Source organism: Macaca fascicularis, chromosome 18 (genome assembly GCF_037993035.2).
Source record: "Macaca fascicularis isolate 582-1 chromosome 18, T2T-MFA8v1.1".
In the NCBI taxonomy this organism is placed as follows: domain Eukaryota; kingdom Metazoa; phylum Chordata; class Mammalia; order Primates; family Cercopithecidae; genus Macaca; species Macaca fascicularis.
The window spans coordinates 78,284,690-78,304,430 of NC_088392.1; the positions used below are offsets into that span (position 1 = coordinate 78,284,690).

At 37.1% G+C, this 19,741-nt stretch overlaps 1 protein-coding gene across 11 annotated transcripts in view; it reads left to right on the top strand.

The window, feature by feature from the left end:
- The window catches only part of VAPA (VAMP associated protein A), a 40,162-nt gene extending 20,871 nt beyond the window's left edge, over positions 1-19,291 (top strand). For 6 of the 11 annotated variants that reach the window (XM_074022932.1, XM_074022935.1, XM_045378131.2 and 3 more), the window contains 5 exons: positions 299-402; positions 1,448-1,528; positions 9,064-9,198; positions 14,907-15,080; positions 18,523-19,291. In XM_074022932.1, coding sequence (XP_073879033.1) covers positions 299-402; positions 1,448-1,528; positions 9,064-9,198; positions 14,907-15,080; positions 18,523-18,681 — 653 coding nt within the window. In that variant the 3' untranslated portion in view covers positions 18,682-19,291. The remainder of the gene's footprint in view (positions 1-298; positions 403-1,447; positions 1,529-9,063; positions 9,199-14,906; positions 15,081-18,522) is intronic. The other 5 variants (XM_074022936.1, XM_045378133.2, XM_045378134.2 and 2 more) reach the window with 1 other exon arrangement.
- The last annotated feature ends 450 nt before the right edge of the window (positions 19,292-19,741 follow it).

Sequence of the window (19,741 nt, forward strand, 5' to 3'; positions counted from 1 at the left end):
GCAATTGTTTATTTTGTTGGTTGTGGAAAACTTAGTAAATTAGAAAGGCAGACAATTTGAAAATACTTGGGATCCATTAAGTTGATTCTGGATTCTTAAACATTCTGGTGTTTGGTTTCTTGAACCCTTCTTGGTTTTCTTTAAATTTGCATATTTGTGAAGTAATAGGAATGATACTATGGCCAGATACTGTTTAAGGCAAATCCCGGACTTGGTATAATTTAATCTCTAACTGTTTCAATGTATGTCTTTCAAACATGCAGGAGACAATATAATATATCCTTTTTTTCTTATTTAGTAATGCTACAGCCCTTTGACTATGATCCGAATGAAAAGAGTAAACACAAGTTTATGGTACAGACAATTTTTGCTCCACCAAACACTTCAGATATGGAAGCTGTGGTAAGTACAGAAGAAGAATTTATTTTGGGGAGTGGAGTTTAAACTGTGGGTTTTGTTCAGCAGTCAGTAGAAAAACTTAATTTCTAAAAACTAAAAGTTAAATTTAGATTTTTAAAAAAGTGCCAATGTCTTCATTGTAGATAATCGTAACTTACAGAATGAAAGAATTTTTTTTTTTTTTTTTTTTGAGACGGAGTCTCGCTCTGTCACCCAGGCTGGAGTGCAGTGGCGCAATCTCGGCTCACTGCAAGCTCCGCCTCCCGGGTTCACGCCATTCTCCTGCCTCAGCCTCCCGAGTAGCTGGGACTACAGGCGCCCGCCACTGCGCCCGGCTAATTTTTTCTATTTTTAGTAGAGACGGGGTTTCACCATCGTCTCGATCTCCTGACCTTGTGATCCGCCCGCCTTGGCCTCCCAAAGTGCTGGGATTACAGGCGTGAGCCACCGCGCCCGGCCAAGAATTTTTAAATAGTATTTTTTTTTTTTAGAAACAATTTAGAAATGCTGCTACTGGCCTAGTGCAGTGGCTCACACCTGTAATCCCAGCCCTTTGGGAGGCTAAGATGGGAGTATCTCAAGCCCAGGAGTTCGAGACCAGCCCAGGCGACATGACAAGACCCTGTCTCTACAATAAAAAAAAAAAAAAAAAAAAAACCCAACAAGTAAAAAAACCAACAGATGCCTGTAGTCCCAGCTACCCAGGAGGCTTGCTTGAGCCCAGGAGTGGCCACTGCACTCCAGCCTGGGAGACAGAATGAGACCAACTGGAAAAAGAGAAAAAAGAAAGAAATGCTGCTCTTAAGAAGAAAGTCCTGTGGTTGCTAGTGATATCATCGTGATTTTAATGGATGGTGATAGTAACTCTAGGATTATATATTCTGTGACATTAGCCAGTAACGATGGCAGGGTGATCAGTGAAGAGGGCACCAGTGTATTTCAGCCAAGCCAGGCAGCTACACTCATCTTTTAGCTGTCCCATGAGGTCACACTTACTTACCATGATCATACCTCCTATGTCTCATTTTTGGTTTTGTTTATTTTTTAGTGGAAAGAGGCAAAACCTGATGAATTAATGGATTCCAAATTGAGATGTGTATTTGAAATGCCTAATGAAAATGACAAATTGGTAAGTAGGAAAATGTAAAAAAAAATTGAAGCTTTGAGCACTCAGTTCCTTTGATTAATTTTGCTTCTATTTTTGACCTTTGAGGTATGTGTGTTATGGCTCTTTCATGTCATAAGACTCAGTGGTTAAGTTTTAAAAAACTTGGTATGCTTTTTTTTTTTTTTTTTTAAATAACATTTTGTTTATCCAAGAAGAAAGAAAGACTCACTTTTAGGTCTAGACTACATCCTGGAGAAGAATCCTTTAAGTATAGCAGATTTTTGTGGCGTAAACCACTACAGGTTCTTTTTTAGAATGAGACATGTATACATAATTTAAAAATACATATAAATTGCTTTTTGGCCATTATGTACCAGCAGTTTGGGGATAAAAAATTCACTTACATGGACAGTTTATTCCAGGTTTAGCTATTCCCAGGTATTTTGCTCACTTTTGTTTTTAGTCAAATCCATCTGATTGCATTCTTTAGTAAATAATTGTTATGCTGCTTACTCATTAGTGTAGGTCAAATACAATTTGGGGGACTGAGGGATATATGTGTTTATTTAAAAACAAACAAATAGTAGTCGGTGAATGTACAGAGTGGATTATAGTCACTTACCTTGTCCTTTTCCCTGTCTGGGTTGCAAATTTGAATCTTTGCCTATGGTAAGAGAGACTTGAAAGATAAGTTTTTCTGTGTGTGTATGTGACTTAATACATACAATAATATGGATAAATAGAATTGTTTGGCACGATTTGGTTACAGTCTGACATGACTACTGCCTTAATCTGGTGGCCATTTGCTCTATTGAAAAGTAAACATGCAGATTAAATACGTGGGCTCAGTTACTGTGTTTCTCTTTCAGGATAAGCAGAAATGAAAAGGTCTCTGGCAATTAGGTGTTGACCAAATTAGTTTTTGAATTTTTAAAATACCTCTTTTAAGTGATTTTTGAGGTATTTGCCAAAAGCAAAAAAATGTGAACACGTATATTCTCTGTAAAGTGAGTGTTAGATGGTCTGTGTATGCTTCCCATTTAGAGGTTTTCTTTTTTGGCTTAGGCTGAGGGAAGCTAATAGCTTGCACAGCTCTTACTGTTGAAATCAAGAAAACAAAACAGCGTATTGTCTGGATTGACTTTTTTTAAAAAAACATTTGGATATTTTCTCACTTAGAGTTTTATGTCATTTTTTACAGTAATTCAGTCAGCATAAATCTGTCTTCTATCTGGGCTTCTGCTATGCTCTGGATAGCACACACTTTGAGATGTGTGAAAAGCATTGAGACCGCAGGTATTTGATACTGCTGATTAAGAGTAGCTCTCACTGGTTTGGAAACCAAACCATTACTGATACAGTAATGACAGTTGAACCCAGCGATTTACCCATCTTGGGTGAAAAGAGCCGTTATGCCTACCTATTGGTCTAGCCCATAGTTATCCAAGAAAGTAGTTTTGGGTCTCTTTTAGCGCTTGAGCAAATACCGAATGGAGTTCCCAGAATCGCCTGTGGTGGAACTGGAGCAGCAGTAGTTTGAACGTGGAACCTTTTCAGAGCAGGTATTACTAGTAACCTGAAAGCTGTTAAGTAACTTCAAAGTACTCTAGAGAATATCTTGAGTCTGAGCCTTGATTAGCTGGGTGCTCATGTATTTTCACTAATTGGATTATCTGGACTTGTATATTAAATTGTAGGAAATATCTGCTAAAGATAATTTTTAAGAAGATTTATTTTGAAAAACTTGAAGCACCTAGAAGAGTAGGTAGGAGGAGTATAATGCACCTCTGTGAACTTATGAGCAGCTTTAACAATGACTGGTTTGTGGTTAAGCTTATTATATATAAATCCTATTACTTCTCATCTTAGGTATTGTTTAAGGCAAATCCCAGACATGGTATACTTTAATCTGTAACTGTTTGAATGTATATCTTTCAAAGTACTTTAAAAAAAAAATAAAAGAGTTTTAATGACAATACTGTTACTATGCCTTTAAAAATTTAGCATATCCTTAATATCAGGCTATCCAGGCAGCATTAAAACTTGTCACAGATGTCATTAAAAATTTTTTTTTTCTGCAGTTTGTTTGAATTAGATGAAAATAAAGTCCAAATAGTTGTTCTTTTTTTTTTTTTGTTTTTCTTTGAGATGGAGTCTTGCTCTGTTGTTCAGGCTGGAGTGCAATAGCACGATCCTGGCGCACTGCAACCTGTGCCTCACGGATTCAGGCAGTTCTCCTGCCTTAGCCTCTAGTAGCTGGGATTACAGGTGCACGCCACCACACCTGGCTAATTTTTGTATTTTTTGTAGAGACAGGCTTTTGCCAGACTGGTCTCAAAATCCTGACCTCAGGTGATCCACCTGCCTTGGCGTCCCAGAGTGTGCTGGGATTACAGGTGTGAGCCACCGCACCTGGCCGAGTCCATATACTTCTGTTGGATGATACGTTTCTTAAATCTCTTAGTTTGTTGTTTCCTCTCTCTCTTTTTTTTTTTTTTTTTGCAAATTATTGAATGTTTTTAGTATTAAACTATGTTTGCCTATAGACGTTCCCACAGACTTGATTTTGCTGATTCCATCCTTGTGGTGCCATTTAGCCTTTTTCCCCTGTCCCTGGTATTTCCTATGATTGAAAGTTTGAAATGAGTGGTTCTCATCCAGGGGCAATCGATTTGCTCCTCTAGGGACCGTGTTTGGAAACATTTTTGGTTTTCATGACTGAGAGGTAGGTAAGGGTGCTACAGGTAACCTGTTTAGTGGGCAGAGGCCAGAGATGCCTTTCAACTTCCTGTGATGCACAGAACAGCCCCCACAACAAAGAATAATCTGGCTCAAAATGTCAGTAAAGTTGAGATTGAGACGGTATGGCCTAGGCCTGTTAATTCATTTAAGATTGTCTGATGGTGATACTCTGTCATTCCTGCTTCATAACACTAGTTACAATACTTGTGTAAAGAGAAACTTGTGCTTATGTAATATTTGGTTATTAAGTGGTAGAGTTTAAAAAGGCAGAACAAATGCCAAAGTTTATCTTTAAAGGTTTTGAAAAATGAGTTGGTTTGTAAGCATCCCACCTCGTGATGTACAGTTGATCTTCCACTTTCCATCCTTTCTTTCTTCCCTCCCTGCTTCTATATTGATAAAACTCATGAATTTAAACATATTTGAGTTTTAACTCTTGGCAGTTAATTATTATTATTGGTGCTCAAGTTGCCTGGTAAGGATACTTTTCACATTGGTTCTTGAGATTTTTTGATCCTCATAGTCTTTGGTAATTTTCTTGTCTAATGTGGCAAGATTTTTCCAGGTTCAGACCTGGAAAGAAGCTCAGGACCATTTCAGTGGGAGATGGTATTTCAGGACTACAGTCGGCCGGGGCCCTGTGACAAAATTGATTTTTAATTTTGTCAAACTCTCTATTCATTTTTTTGACCAAGATAAGAGTGGAGGCCCATTTTTCATTTGAAGGTGCTTCTTCAAATGGTAAAATTTTAATGATAAAACAGCATATAGGATGATGTGGATCCTTTTATTTCTTGGGATAATGATTGCATTTTATGGTTGGATTATGTTGGGTAATTCAAAATGTGCAAAATGCAATACTGATCCTGAGAAGAATGGGCAGGTACTTCTATGGACCGGCTGAAGTGGTGTTTCAGTATAGCAATAGATAAATATAACTTATGACGTTCATGGCTCACTGGCCTTGCCGTTATGATTTTTGATGGATGTTTTTGAATGTTTATAATTTACATTTCAAGTTTTACACATAAAATGAGACTTAAAGATTATAATATATCACCATTTCAAATTTATGTAATTGGAACTTGCAAAAATTGTGTCTATCTAGGCTGGAAGTGGCCTTAATTGATTAATGTGTATGTTAAAGAGAGACTAAAACACAACCGTGTTTTTATAAGGCAGTATTTCCCAGTGTATTAGGTTGGAAGCGTTCTGTAGTCAAGTGAGCTTGGAAAAATACTGTAAATGTCTCCAAGAGGAATCACATGTGTATCTGCCTATTAAAGGCTCTGAGAAAACTTAATGGTAAAGAAATATATTTAATCCAGTATTTTTTTTTTTTTATTTAGAATAACCTAATTAGGAAATACCGATGTTCTGAAAAAATATACTTTGGGAAATACTGTTCCTGCCTAAACTCACTCTTGTAATATTAACTAACCTGCAGATTGTACAAGAAATGTTACATACTGAGAAATGTGTTTAAACTCAGTGCAACCTGGCACAGACCGAGTTCTATCTGGGTTGTTAATTGATTGTGTGACTTTCAAGTTATCAATTTAATGTTGCATCTCATCTTTAATAGAAAATATGAAATCTTAAGGTACCAAATCTGAAGTCTTATGATAGCACAAAATATATAAGAAGTTTTTGTTTCTAACAATTAAGGATAAAACCTTTTATATCTGTCTAAAGGTAAATAACAGAACACCTCTTTCTTAATATTTTATTCATGTGGTAATAAGACCCTATTGATAATTGTATCCTGCTCTTTCTAGGTCAATATTCTTTATAGGTGAAGTTGATAAAACTGGTTAAAAAAAATATTTTTGACATGTTAGTTTCTTTCTAGTATCTGTAGATAAAATTAGTAGTTAATATTTGTTTTCTTTGTTTAGCATGAAATTTGGCTCTTTGGAAATTAGAACATTATTGGATAGTGTGATGCACAGTTTGTTAATTTACTTCAGATGAATTGGTAAAATGCTATATGACGCTGAATCCTGACTTACACAATTGCTGAAATATGACACTCCCTTATTCAAAGAAAATACATTTCTAAATGTGCAAGATGAACAAAAATGTTTTGAAAACTTGGTGATGTATTTTTTAAAAGTATAGAGTGGAAAATATGCTTTTTATCTTACAGTTATGATTGTGATACAGATAATTCTTTGAGATCTTTCGATCTTTTATTCTTTTAGTTTATTAGTATGTTGTAAAAAGTGTGTTAACTTAAGCAAAATCAGTTTAATTTTTAACTGCATTGCTGGTAACAGCTTAGGATTTAACATAGAACTCTGGATGGCATTTGTATTGTTTGTTCAGCTTTATTTAGTGTTTAGAGCAGTGGAGAAGTTCATAGGGGTTCTTTACACCTTTATTTTTTGTTTCAATATATGCATACATTATTAAATGATCACCACAATCAAGCTGATTAACATATCACCTCAGATAAGCACCATTTTTATGGGTCACATTTACTTTAAAGAGTCGATCAAAATTTCATTTTTGGTAGTCAACTTAGAAAAATTTGGTTAGTGTTGAAAACAGATTCTGCAATAGCTATCACAATTGTTGATGCACTCTCCTCAGATATTGTAGAGGTAACAAGTCTTGAACTTCATGATTTTTTTTTAGTGTGTCTTAACCCCACTTCCTCACTTCCCCAGCCCCTCTTCCTGTATCCTTGTGCAGAAAGAAGTACACTGGTATTTAAGTACTGTATTAGTCTGTTCTCACATTGCTGTAAAGAAATACCTGAGACTGGGTAATTTATAAAGAAAAGAGGTTTAATTGGCTCACAGTTCTGCAGGCGTACAGGCAACATGACGGCTTCTGTATCTGAGGAGGCCTCAGGAAACCTCCAGTCATGGTGGAGAGCAAGGGGGAGCAGATGCCTCACATGGTAGGAACAGGAGCAAGAGAGAGCGAAGGGGCGGTGCTACACTCTTTTTTAACAACCAGATCTCATGAGAGCTCTATCATGAGAACAGTACCACGAGGATGGTGCTAAACCATTCACGAAGGACCCACCCCCATGATCCAGTCACTTCCCACCAGGCCCCACCTCCAACACTGGAGATTACAATTTGACATGAGATTTGCCAGGGACACAGATCCAAACCCTATCAAGTGTGTTGTATACATATACCCCACTTGTTTGAGGATTTTGATCTTTTTACGGATGCTGTTCATTCTTGGGTGTTTACATGTTTGGAATGCAGTGAAAAAGTATGATGTTATTTTGTTGATTTCCTTAGACTTTTTAGGACCTTGATACTGAATATGTAAGTAAGGAAAGATTGAAGTTTTGTGTTCATCTTATAGGGTAAAAAAATGGAGCCAACTTTAGAATCACAGTGACTGAGTTCATATTTTTATTTTTATAGTTTAAATAAATCATTTATTTGTGACAAAACAATTCTCATTTATTTGAACCATCACTAAAGTGTGGGCTACTTTTTGGGAAATAGCTCTCTGATTTGGATCATAGATAAGGTGCCCCAGGAAACTTAGGAAACCTTTTATTTTAGAACAAAAGGACTCTTAGTATTTTTTTCCTGGATAATAAACATAAGCAAATACCATCCTTAAGCACACTGAGCTGTGTCGTTACCCTAGTCCTCGCGATCAGCAGGTGTGTGCCAATACATTTCATTTTGTTAATGGCCCCTAGTGTCTTCAGTTGAGTTATTGTCAGTGCTAGTACTGAAAGCCATTCAGCATGTTCCGTGTATTGTTGACAGCTGGAGGCACATGATACGAAAGTGCTGACTATTGTACAAAATAGGGTTCTTTGAATTATTAGCTCTGTTCGGATTGTCAGCTCTGTATTATGAAATACGTAATGTCCAATTAGTGGTAGTGGTTATTTTTTAAGGATCAGATGTGGTTTTATTATTTTTGAAGTTTTATGACCTATTCAGTTCTTTGTGTTCACTTCTAAAAAATTTTCGAGGCCTTAACACTGACATTTTCTGAATTTCTTAAATGTATTGCATTTCATTTATGTCCTCCATCTGACATTTGAAGGTGATGTGTTTTCTAGAAAAAAAAAACTGGTTTGTTTTAATGAAGACTGAGGGGCTGTAAAGAACAGAGATGTCAGGGGTCTTATTATAAAGACATTTTATGGTTGAATATACATTATTTTCTGTTGAGACAGAGAACAAATGGGATATCAGTAAGTATAATTAAGGAATCCCTTTCCTGCTTGTTTGTATAATACAGTATTGCTTTTATCTATTAAAGGAATTTGAAAAGAAAGGAAGAGAACTATGGAGTTAATGGTTATGTGAGTCTTTCTAAGTGTGTTTATTGGCCTGGGATGTGTGTGAGGGCGTGAGTGTATTAGGGGATAGACTTTTAATAAAAGTACAAGAGAGGTTTATAAAATTGTTCAGATTGAGTGTTATCAAAGGTAAGAAGACATGAAGGTGCTTGTTTTTCAGATTATTGACAATTATTAATTAGTAAAAAACATGAAAAGCCACAAAGAATTAGATGGTATTCATTTTAAAACAATGTAAGGCTGGTATAAATTTTAATGAAGTATGTACATTTATTAGGTGCACATAATGCCATTAGATTATAACTTATTTTGTTTGGGAAATATAAAAAGGGAGTTCAGAAACTACTTTTGCTTTAACATAGCTATTACTTATTAGTATCGTTTCTTATGCATTAATGCATTTTTATGAAGTGTTAATGTTTTAGAGCCTAATGGTTTCTGTGTCAGTCATTCCCAATATCATGCAGAAGAAATCAGAGTTCGGTGAGAATCTGAGAATATGTTTCCCATGCCATCTCAGGGTATAACTCCACCAGGGAATGCTCCGACTGTCACTTCAATGAGCAGCATCAACAACACAGTTGCAACACCCGCCAGTTATCACACGAAGGATGACCCCAGGGAACTCAGTGTGTTGAAACAGGAGAAACAGAAGGTTTGTTATAGGGAGCTAACAGACTTAGGAGTCTACTAGTGTTAATGATTAAGTTAAAAATGTAGATATCTAGCAGATAAGTGGTATTGTGCGTGTGTTATATGAAGTAGATAGAATTGAACTATGCCTAAAATTACAATAAAACCACAAAGCACCTAAAAATCTTGCACACAAACTACTCTGTTCTAAAAAACTTCTGAACTTACTAAAATCTCAGTAGTGAGCAGGACAGTATAAGTGTGAACTTTACGAAGTTAGTGTAATTTTTTTCTTTGAGATTTGGGGGGCATACTCTTTTTTTTTTTTTTTTTTTTTTTTTGAGACGGGGTCTCACTCTGTCACCCAGGCTGAATTCTCCCACCTTAGCCTCCTCAGTAGCTGAGACTACAGGCATGTGCCACCATGCCTGGCTAATAATTTTTCTGTTTTTTTTGGTGGAGGTGGGGTTTCACCATGTTGGCCAGGCTGGTCTCAAACTCCTGACCTCAGGTGATCCGCCTGCCTTGGCCTCCCAAAGTCCTGGGATTACAGGTGTGAGCCACCACAAGTGGTCAACCCCACAGTTTTAGCAGATTGTTTATACTTTGATTTGGTTTTGCATATGATATGCATTACTAAGGCTTTAAAAAATTACTGTTTAAATGTTTAATACTTTTTTGTTTTTGTGATTGGGAATTTACTTCTGGGAATCATGATCCTAGAGAAACAGTAAATTGTTGTTTAGGGTGGGAAGAAAATTTCAGATAACCTTGTTACTTAAATCCCGTCTCTAATTCATAGGTTAAACCCTTAATTCTGCCTCTCAGGGTTTATGACAGTACTCTTGACTTTAGCCTCTTAACTCCTTTTACGTGCGTCTTTATCCATCACTCATGTTAGTTGTAAGACTGTAGCCCCACGTTTATGTCCTTTTTCTCCTTTGTTCTTCCCAAGGCTTCTTTGCAAACTTGTTCTTGTATTTCCAATTCCTAGTTCCCTCTTTTTCTAATTAAACCCCAGTAGAAATACTTGGAATATTAGAACTGAAATTCTGATGGTCGTTAGAAAAGAATAAAGAAGTACAGTCATGCATCTCTTAAGGATGGGAATATATATTGAGAAATGCGTTGTTAGGTGATTTGTTGTATGAACATCATAGAGTGTGCTTAAAAAAACCTATATATGGTATTGCCTGTTGTTCCTAGGCTACAGACTTGTGTAGCCTGTGGCTGTACTACAGTGGTAAGTATTTGTGTATCTATAGCAAGCTCTTTCAACCTGCAGCCTGCTACCCACATGTGGCCCAGGATGGCTTTGAATCCGGCCCATCGCAAATTCATAAATTTTCTTAAAACACTATGAGATTTTTTTTTGGTGATTTTTTTTTTTAAAATAGCTCATTAGCTATTGTTAGTGTTAGTGTATTTTATGTGTGGCCCAAGACAATTTTTCTTCCAGTGAGGCCCAGGGAAACCGGAAGATCGGACACCTGTGACTCTACACAGAAAGGGCGCAGCAAAAATATGGCATAAGAGATTAAAAAAAATTGTACACCTGTATACCAGTGTACCTGTGTACTGTGAATGGATTGTGCAGAACTGGGTCTGCAGTTCCGGGTGGGCCAGTGAATGAGTGGTGAGTGAATGGGAAGGCCTGGGAGGTTACTATACACTGTAGACTTCATAAACGCTGTACACTTAGGCTACATTTATTAAAATTTTTTTCTTTAATAGTCTTAGCTTTGTGTAACTATTTTCATAAACTCTAAAGTTAAAAATTTTGACATAACCTAAAGCACAAGCACAGTGTATAGATACATAAAAATATCTTTTTTATGTCCTTATTCTATAGGCTTTTTAAAATTTTTTAAATAAGATTTTTTAAAAAGTTTTTTTGTGAAGACTAAGACATGGCACACACATCAGCCTAGGCCTACACAGGGGCGGAATCATCAGTATCACTGCCTTCCATCTCCACATCCTGTCTCACTGGAATGTCTTCAGGGACAGTAACACGCAGAGAGGTGTTATCATCTGTGATAACAGCGCCTTCTGGAATACCTCCTGAAGGACCTGCCGGAGTCTGACTTCGAGTTAACTTTTTGTTTTCATAAGTAGAAGGAGTACATTCTAAAATAAATGATAAAAAGCATAGCACAGTAAATACATAAACCTGTAACATAGTCATTTATTACCAAGTATTCTGTATTGTACATAAATCATATGTGTGATACTTTTATATGACTGGAGTACAGTATGTATATTTACACCAGCATCACCACAAACATGTGAATAATGTGTTGTAAGACCTCACTAGATAATAGGAATTTTTCAGTGCCATTATTATTGTATGGGAACACTATCGTATGTACGGATCATTGTTGACCAAAACATCATTATACAGTGCGTGACTGGAGAACTCATAGATGGAGGATTACTACAGATAGGCTAAATAGTGAAAAATGGACAAGGTTGGTTTATTGTTTTATTTTAGTTGATACACACCTTGACTTTCCAGCTTATTCTAAATTGCAGTGTTAAATGTAAGGGACTATGCATCAATTTACTAAGAGTCACAGCATGTTGAATCCCTCTAGTTTGCTTGTTTCATGGTTCTCAGAAGAACCAGTCTTCTCTTTCTGGACCAGTTTGAAGCAACTCTAAAGAAACAAGCTGTTTTATTGGAGCCAAACCTCACTATTAGAGGTCCTGAATGGAAGCATATACTTAAAGTTACACCTGCTTAATTTCTTCCATCAGGCTGTTCAGATTGTCACTCCACGCATGACTCAAACCCCACCCTTCCATCACACTTTCCCCATTTTTAACTCCCAACTAAGATTAATATGCTATATTACATATACATATGTAGCATATGTATATGTAAATAAAATAGATTTTCTTGCACCTATTATGTATGTTGACTGGTTTGTAAGGGGCCTAGCTAGTATGTGATATAACTTATTGGGCACACTTTTGAAGTGTGTTTCAGCTTCACTATATTCTTTGCATTCTAGTCTCTTTATGCTCCACAAATTGGTTATCATTTATTCTTTTTGTTATAAAAGTAGTATAACTTTTTTTTTTTTTTTTCCTTGAGATGGAGTCTTGCTCTGTTGCCCAGGCTGGAGTGCAGTGGCGCAATCTCGGCTCATTGCAAGCTCCGCCTCTGGGATTCACGCCATTCTGCTGCCTCAGCCTCCCGAGTAGCTGGAACTACAGGCGCCCATCACCACGCCCAGCTGATTTTTTTGTATTTTTATAGAGACAGGGTTTCACCATGTTAGCCAGGATGGTCTCGATCTCCTGACCCCATGATCCGCCCTCCTTGGCCTTCCAAAGTGCTGAGATTACAGGCGTAAGCCACCGCGCGTGACCGAGTATAACATTTTTAAGAGAACATTTTAAGAAAAATCTAATTGTATTTGCTTAAATTCTAACCTAATTACAAGTCTAATTCTATTAGAATTAGAAACATCTAAATCTAATTCCAATCTAGTTATCTTTTTATGGAATATCTTCTTATGGATGTGTTATTTAAAATTGGAAAGAATGGAAAGCTGCCCATCAAATGCTTAACAAAAGTAAAATGTTTAATTTTGGCAAGGCATAGAATAGAATATTTAATGATACGTCATTTAAAATGATCATTAAAAATGCATATAAATGAATAAGCAAATATGTATGCCCAATTTTATAAAATGTGTGTGGAAAAATAGTAATGTAAATAATAGTTTTGTTGATTTCATGAGATTATGGGAAATGAGTTTTTCCCTTCCCCCCATAATTTAAAATTTTATGCAATGTAAAGAATTTAAAAACAAAAATCTAGTTGTCAAGAGCTTGATGATCTTTGTTTTAGTTTTTTTTCTCTTTGGTGTTGACCCCATGTATGTCTTTTTATCCCCCTTTTGGAGACAGAGTCTCACTCTCACCTGGGCTGGAGTGCAGTGGCAGGATCTCGTCTCATTGCAGCCTCCACCTCCTAGGCTCAAGCCACCTCAGCCTCATGAGTAGCTGAGATTAGAGTTGCACACTACCATGCCTGGCTAATTTTTAGAATTGTTTTTTGTAGAGACAGGGTCTCCCTCTGTTGCTCAGGCTGTTCTTGAATTCCTGGGCTCAAGCAGGCCACCTATCTCGGCTTCCCAAAGTTTTGGGATTACAGGCATGAGACATGGTACCCTGCTTCATCCTCTTAAGTTTTTCGTCAGTTTTCTGGTATGGGTATGATACTTTTTCCCAATTCTTAACTGAAACCTAGAAGTTCTTCTGTTGCCATATTGGTGGCCATTGCCACCTCCTTTATAAAGGAAGTCAGTGTGCCAACTTCATTATCAGAAGTTGGATTTGTGTTAGGATAGAATTTGACCACACTGAAAATCATTTTGAAATGAGTTCTAACTACTATTAAGGAAAATAATAGGAAAATGTATTGGCAGGGTAAGATATATCTGAAGCAGTGTTTTAATAGTAGAGGTGGCTATTATTAGATTGGGGTGGAAGAGATTGGGGTGAAGAACAAAAAAGCTGGCAAGAGAAAAACTCAGAGAAAGAATTGAAGTATGCTTCTTTAATTTAAACCTTTCTTAACTGGGAAGCTTGAAGAAAAATGGAAGAATCTGCCGACAGGTCAAATACATACTGTTGTTGATTAGAACCTCATTATAAATTTTCATTTTTAAATAGATTTTACATGGATTTAGGCATAGTAATCAAATCACATCCCCTTCATAAGAAGAACAAGTTTTGCCCTTTGAGCAAACAATCTGTTTATACTTAATATAAATTTGGCAGCTGGGATGGTGTGTTAGGTGTGCAGCCTCTGATAAATCTTATAAAATGAGTATTGTGGAATGCCATAAAGTTGATTTTGTAAATGTCTTTGTTAGCAGTTTATAGCTGAAAAAGCAGATTTTTTCTAAAATTATTTTAAAGCAAGTAAAAATTTAATTAAAATGAAAAAACTTGTTACTCTAATACTGCTACTATGTGTGGTGACATAAATGCTGTTAGAGTGAAGGATGTTGGGGTACTTTAGACCACAGGCTGAAGAATATGTAGATGCTGTCATAGATATTTATCTCCAGGCCTTCAACACTAACTTCAAATGGTTCAGTGTTGGTTAGGATTAAGATTTTGGGGCTCATAGTCTTCAGAGCATGCTAATTTTTACTGTGATGTTGAATCACGTGGATTAAAGCAAACAGCATTACTAAGATGATAATAGAAGTTAGCTTTTTTGGCATGTTTTTTCTTAGGTAGTTTCTAATTTTATTGGAATGATTGCAATAATATCCCCCTACGCCCCAGAACCTTATTTGAATTGCAGAACCAGAGCATGGAAAATGACCTTCATATTTGGATTTTGTTGACGTCAGTCATTCAGCATACTTGGATTGAATAACTACTCTTGACCAAAGTGCTGGTTTTAGGGGTAAATACAAAGAGAGATGGCTCTTGCTTTCCCAGCCTTTGAAGTGTTATAGGAAAGAACTTGAACAATAATTATTAAGATACATAATAAAGTGCTATGGTAGACGTACATGCCAGCGGTTATGGGAATAGAGGGAGTGGGCTCGTTATTTAGACTAATCTGACTGCTGGCATGTACTGATTTAGGCCTTTTAAAGAGTTTTTCATAAACAAAGATGTAGAATTTATGTTTTTGTTTGTTTAAAACCTGTAAGAAGATTTGGTAAAAAAAATCTCAATATCTTTGTAATACAGAATGACATGGAACCTAGCAAAACCGTTCCACTGAATGCATCTAAACAAGATGGACCTATGCCAAAACCACACAGTGTTTCACTTAATGATACTGAAACAAGGAAACTAATGGAAGAGTGTAAAAGACTTCAGGGAGAAATGATGAAGCTGTCAGAAGAAAATCGACACCTGAGAGTAAGTTCTGTTGGTTGAAAATAAGTTGATTTAAATGAAGGTATAGGACATGTGAGTGTTATTAGGCCATTTTAGCAATTAGTTTTTAAATTTATCCTTGGTCAGTTCTTTCTTGTTTTCCCCAATTTGATTATGTCCTGACCTTTGCTCCCCACCCTACTCCTCTCTTAAAAGTCTTCCTGTGGTTTCTCATTGCCACAAGTTCCTTACCTTAGCACACATTCTAATCATTTGTGATCTGGCCTGCAGCATTGCCAGCTTCAGCTCTTGTTTCTCCTGTCCTTCCCATTTTGTGCCCCAGTCACACTGAACTAGGATTGTGTTGTCCCACATCATAGCCATTAGTCACCTAGGACTGTTGAGCGCTTGAAATGGGATTTGTTCAAATTGAGCTGTGCTGTTGAGTGTAAAATACTGATGTTGAAGAGTTAGTACAGAAAAAGGTAAATTTTTCTTTTTTTAATGGTTACATACTGAAATAGTAGTTTGGGTATATTGGGTTGAATTGAATATATTAAAATGAATTTTACACATTTCTTTTTACTTTTTAAATGTACTATTGGAAAATTTAACGTTACATATGGGGTCACATTTGAAGCTCACATATTGGCGTGGGACAGCGTTGGGCTGGAGTATGCTGGAGAAGCATCTGTTTATCACCCCTCTTTCGCTTTAGTATCAGCTCTTCACTGTGACTGGAAAGGCTCAGAACCCTGTCCCTCCCGACACAGCACATACACATATTAATGTCTTGCTACTATATTCTTGTTGATTTTTCAGTATAGCGTTTGCTGGGACCCTCTCCAAAAGAAAAAAAAATCGATTTGTCCTGTCTGCTTTGTGCCACCACTATGCCGATTGCATTCTACTGCTCTTACTTGTTAGAGGCCTTTCTCCCTCTAGTGGGCAGTAATTTCCTTGGGGACAGGGGCAGTGTTTGATTTCTCTCTGCATTCACCGTACATGCGTGTAGTAGTCATATATTTGATTGAATAAATGGATGGTGAAGGAGGACCGATTTGAATATGTGTGAAATTTATGAATAATACTTGTCTTTGACAAGTAATTGTTTCAAGACCTGAATTCCTATATGTTGCTCTTTAGGCTTTGTCTGAAGCTCTTTGCAGCAACGTAGATGATACAAAAATATATGTAACTAAAATAAGCTAAATGATGGGAGTTATTTGATTATTCCTTTTGTTAGGTGTATATAGGAACTGCACTCTGAACACTGTATCTTAAGTCGATCTGTGAACTCCTTTGCTGAAATGCTTTTTAAAGTGAATTTTTGTGTCTCTTCATGTTTGATACTTCATAGTACCCCCTTGAGGGGTACCCCTCTGCTTCCAAGTGCTTGTCTGGATAGCGGGAAGAATATCTTTATTTCACACCTACACACCATGGATCTTTTAAAGGATTTTGTTGGTTACTTTTACTTCATCTGCCATGACTTCCATAGTTCTGTTCTTTGATAAAGATGTGCTCCTTAGGGTGCTCAATAGCTTTCTTTCAAAAGCCACTGTTTACCTCTGGCATGGAGGGGAGAGTGTAAACAGTAGGAGTGACAGGTGGGGCAGGTCTGGAAAATAGGAAGAATGAACCAGGGAAGTGAGAGAGACTTTATTCCTGGTTTCTGCTCTTTGTATGCTAATGTTCTGTATGAGATTTTATTTGAGAGATGATTCTGCTGTTGGAAAAGTAAAACAAAAAAGCTGTGCTGGGCACGGTGGCTCACACCTGTAATCCCAGCACTTTGGGAGGCCGAGGTGTGTGGATCACCTGAGGTCAGGAGTTCGAAACCAGCCTGGCCAACGTGGTGAAACCCCTGTCTCTATTAAAAGTACAAAAATTATCTGGGTGTGGTGGCGGGTGCCTGCAATCCCAGCTACTTGGGAGGCTGAGGCAGGAGAATCACTTGAACCTGGGAGGCAGAGGTTGCAGTGAGCGAGATCACACTGTTGCACTCCAGCCTGGGCAATAAGAGCAAATCTCAAAAAAACAAAAAAAATAAAACAAAAACCTTGGAGACCCACTGGCTTACAGAATTTCAGACCCTTTAGCATTTTATACACAGGCCCATCATAATTTTTTGCCATGTTAACTTTCTTGCTCCTGTCTGTTCACTATCCGTTTTAATTCCCCTAGCCCTATGGTTCTTAATTCACACTGCATGTGAATCACCTAGTGAGCTTTAAAAAGTTACAGTTTACCAGGCCTTCCCAAGACCTAATGAATCAGAATCACAGGAGTATCAAAAGTTCTGTAGATGTTTGTGATGTGTAGCTGAAACCGAGAATTACTACTGTTTTTATATAGAACTAATTAGCATGAGACCAAAAAAACCCAACTCCAGAAAATCCAGTAATGCAAATAAAACTGTGCCATTAGGTGTACTCTTTTAGTTAGTGTTTATTTATAAGCACAATAAAACAATCATGGGAGGTAACAGACACAGATAAAGACAACTGCATAGTTAACAGGTAGTAGTATTTTTCCCAAGGTTCACATTGCACACAGTGTCGTAACAACCTCCTGCCTGGAGTGACTTCTGCTTTCTTCTGAGAAACCTTGTCCTCTAAGGACATAGTGCTGTGTGAAGCCATATCAGCAAGGATGAAGCAGCCCACTCTTGACTGGAGGATCTGTCGTTTTGACACAGAGAAGCACCCTCAGTTTCCATTCCAGGTGCAGAGCTTCAGATAAGGGTTTCCTACATACATTTCTCATCTAAATTTGTAGTTCCTGAAGAAACAGTATTCTTTCTCTGCTTTGCAGTCCAGACCTGGTGCTATCCCTTTACACACAGCCCTCTGCTTTGCTTTGAGCTTGTGAAAACACTGTTACTTAAATTTCACGCTAAACCGTTTCCTTCCCCCCAAATTCTGTGACAACCGTATCTGTGTTTTTGGCAAGAATACCCTCTTGTGGCTCTGCTGTTTCGGTTCCTTAGTTGCAGTGGGTCAGTCAACCCAACTGGCAGACCACGGGTCCGGTAGTTTTTGACTGGGCTAGGACAGATGTAACTGATTTTAAATACCATGGGCCGCCTTGGAAGTACTCTTCTTTAATTATGTTTTTAGTGGGATTAAAATAAAAGGTAAATATAGCCATATCTGACTTTTATTTTTTAGGAATACATTTCTCAGCTCCAGTTTTAAAAAATCAGTGTTATTGAGGTATAATTTATATCCCATGGAGACACCCACTGTGAGTGTACAGTTCACTGAAATACAGAACTTTATAACTGTCACTGTAGTTCAGTTTTAGAATGTCCATCACCCCCGGAAAGTTTCCTTATGTGGTTAGCAGTTAATCCCTGTTTCTGTCCCCAGCCATAGGCAACCACTAATCTACTTTCCGTCCCTATAGATTTTTAGCTCCAGTAGTCTCATTAGTATGCTTGTTTTTAAAAACCTCTTTTGTGTGTTTGTTTTTTTCCTAGGATGAAGGTTTAAGGCTCAGAAAGGTAGCACATTCGGATAAACCTGGATCAACCTCAACTGCATCCTTCAGAGATAATGTCACCAGTCCTCTTCCTTCACTTCTTGTTGTAATTGCAGCCATTTTCATTGGATTCTTTCTAGGGAAATTCATCTTGTAGAGTGAAGCATGCAGAGTGCTATTTCTTTTTTTTTTCTCTTGACCAGAAAAAGATTTGTTTACCTACCATTTCACTGGTAGTACGGCCCGCGGTGACCATTTTTTTGTGTGTACAGCGTCATATAGGCTTTGCCTTTAATGATCTCTCACGGTTAGAAAACCCAATAAAAACAAACTGTTCGGCTCCTGGACAAATTGTATAGTACCGATCATCACTAGCAGATGTCAGTTGCACATTCAGTCCTTTATGAAATTCATAAATAAAGAATTGTTCTTTCTTTGTGGTTTTAATAAGAGTTCAAGAATTGTTCAGAGTCTTGTAAATGTTATTTTAATAATCCCTTTAAATTTTATCTGTTGCTGTTACCTCTTGAAATATGATTTATTTAGATTGCTAATCCCACTCATTCAGGAAATGCCAAGAGGTATTCCTTGGGGAAATGGTGCCTCTTACAGTGTAAATTTTTCCTCCTTTACCTTTGCTAATATCATGGCAGAATTTTTCTTATCCCTTGTGAGGCAGTTGTTGACTGAGTTTTTCATCCTTACAATCCTGTCCCATGGTATTTAACATAAAAAAAATAAAACTGTTAACAGATTCTTGCTCGATAGCTTGTCTGTGTCTGTCGTGTTATTGGAGGGGAGTCCACTATATATGGTCACTTGAAATTATGATGCAAAGGTTTGTCTTGCATTGAAACCCTCTCGGATATTACAGTGTTTTTAATTGAAAGTCCTAATTCTGTTCAGGAAAGGAGTTGATTAAATTTTGAGGTACTGCTGGTATTTTGGGAGATTATAACCAGTTTGTTTTCAAGATAACGGAAAATAAGGTCCATGAGAATAGAAGTTATGTGATTTCAGTGAGTTGACGTGTACAGCATGGCTGTGCTCCATCTGATTTTTACCCCATTCTTAAGTTCTGAGAGTATGTTCTCAAGGAAGATTTAACTCTCCTTGGTTTTAAAGTACTTTTTAACCAGCCTAGTAAGTCTTACTACTTTCCATAATATTTCATAATAGTTAAAAGTAGGTGTTTTTTCCTGCCCAATTTGGCACTC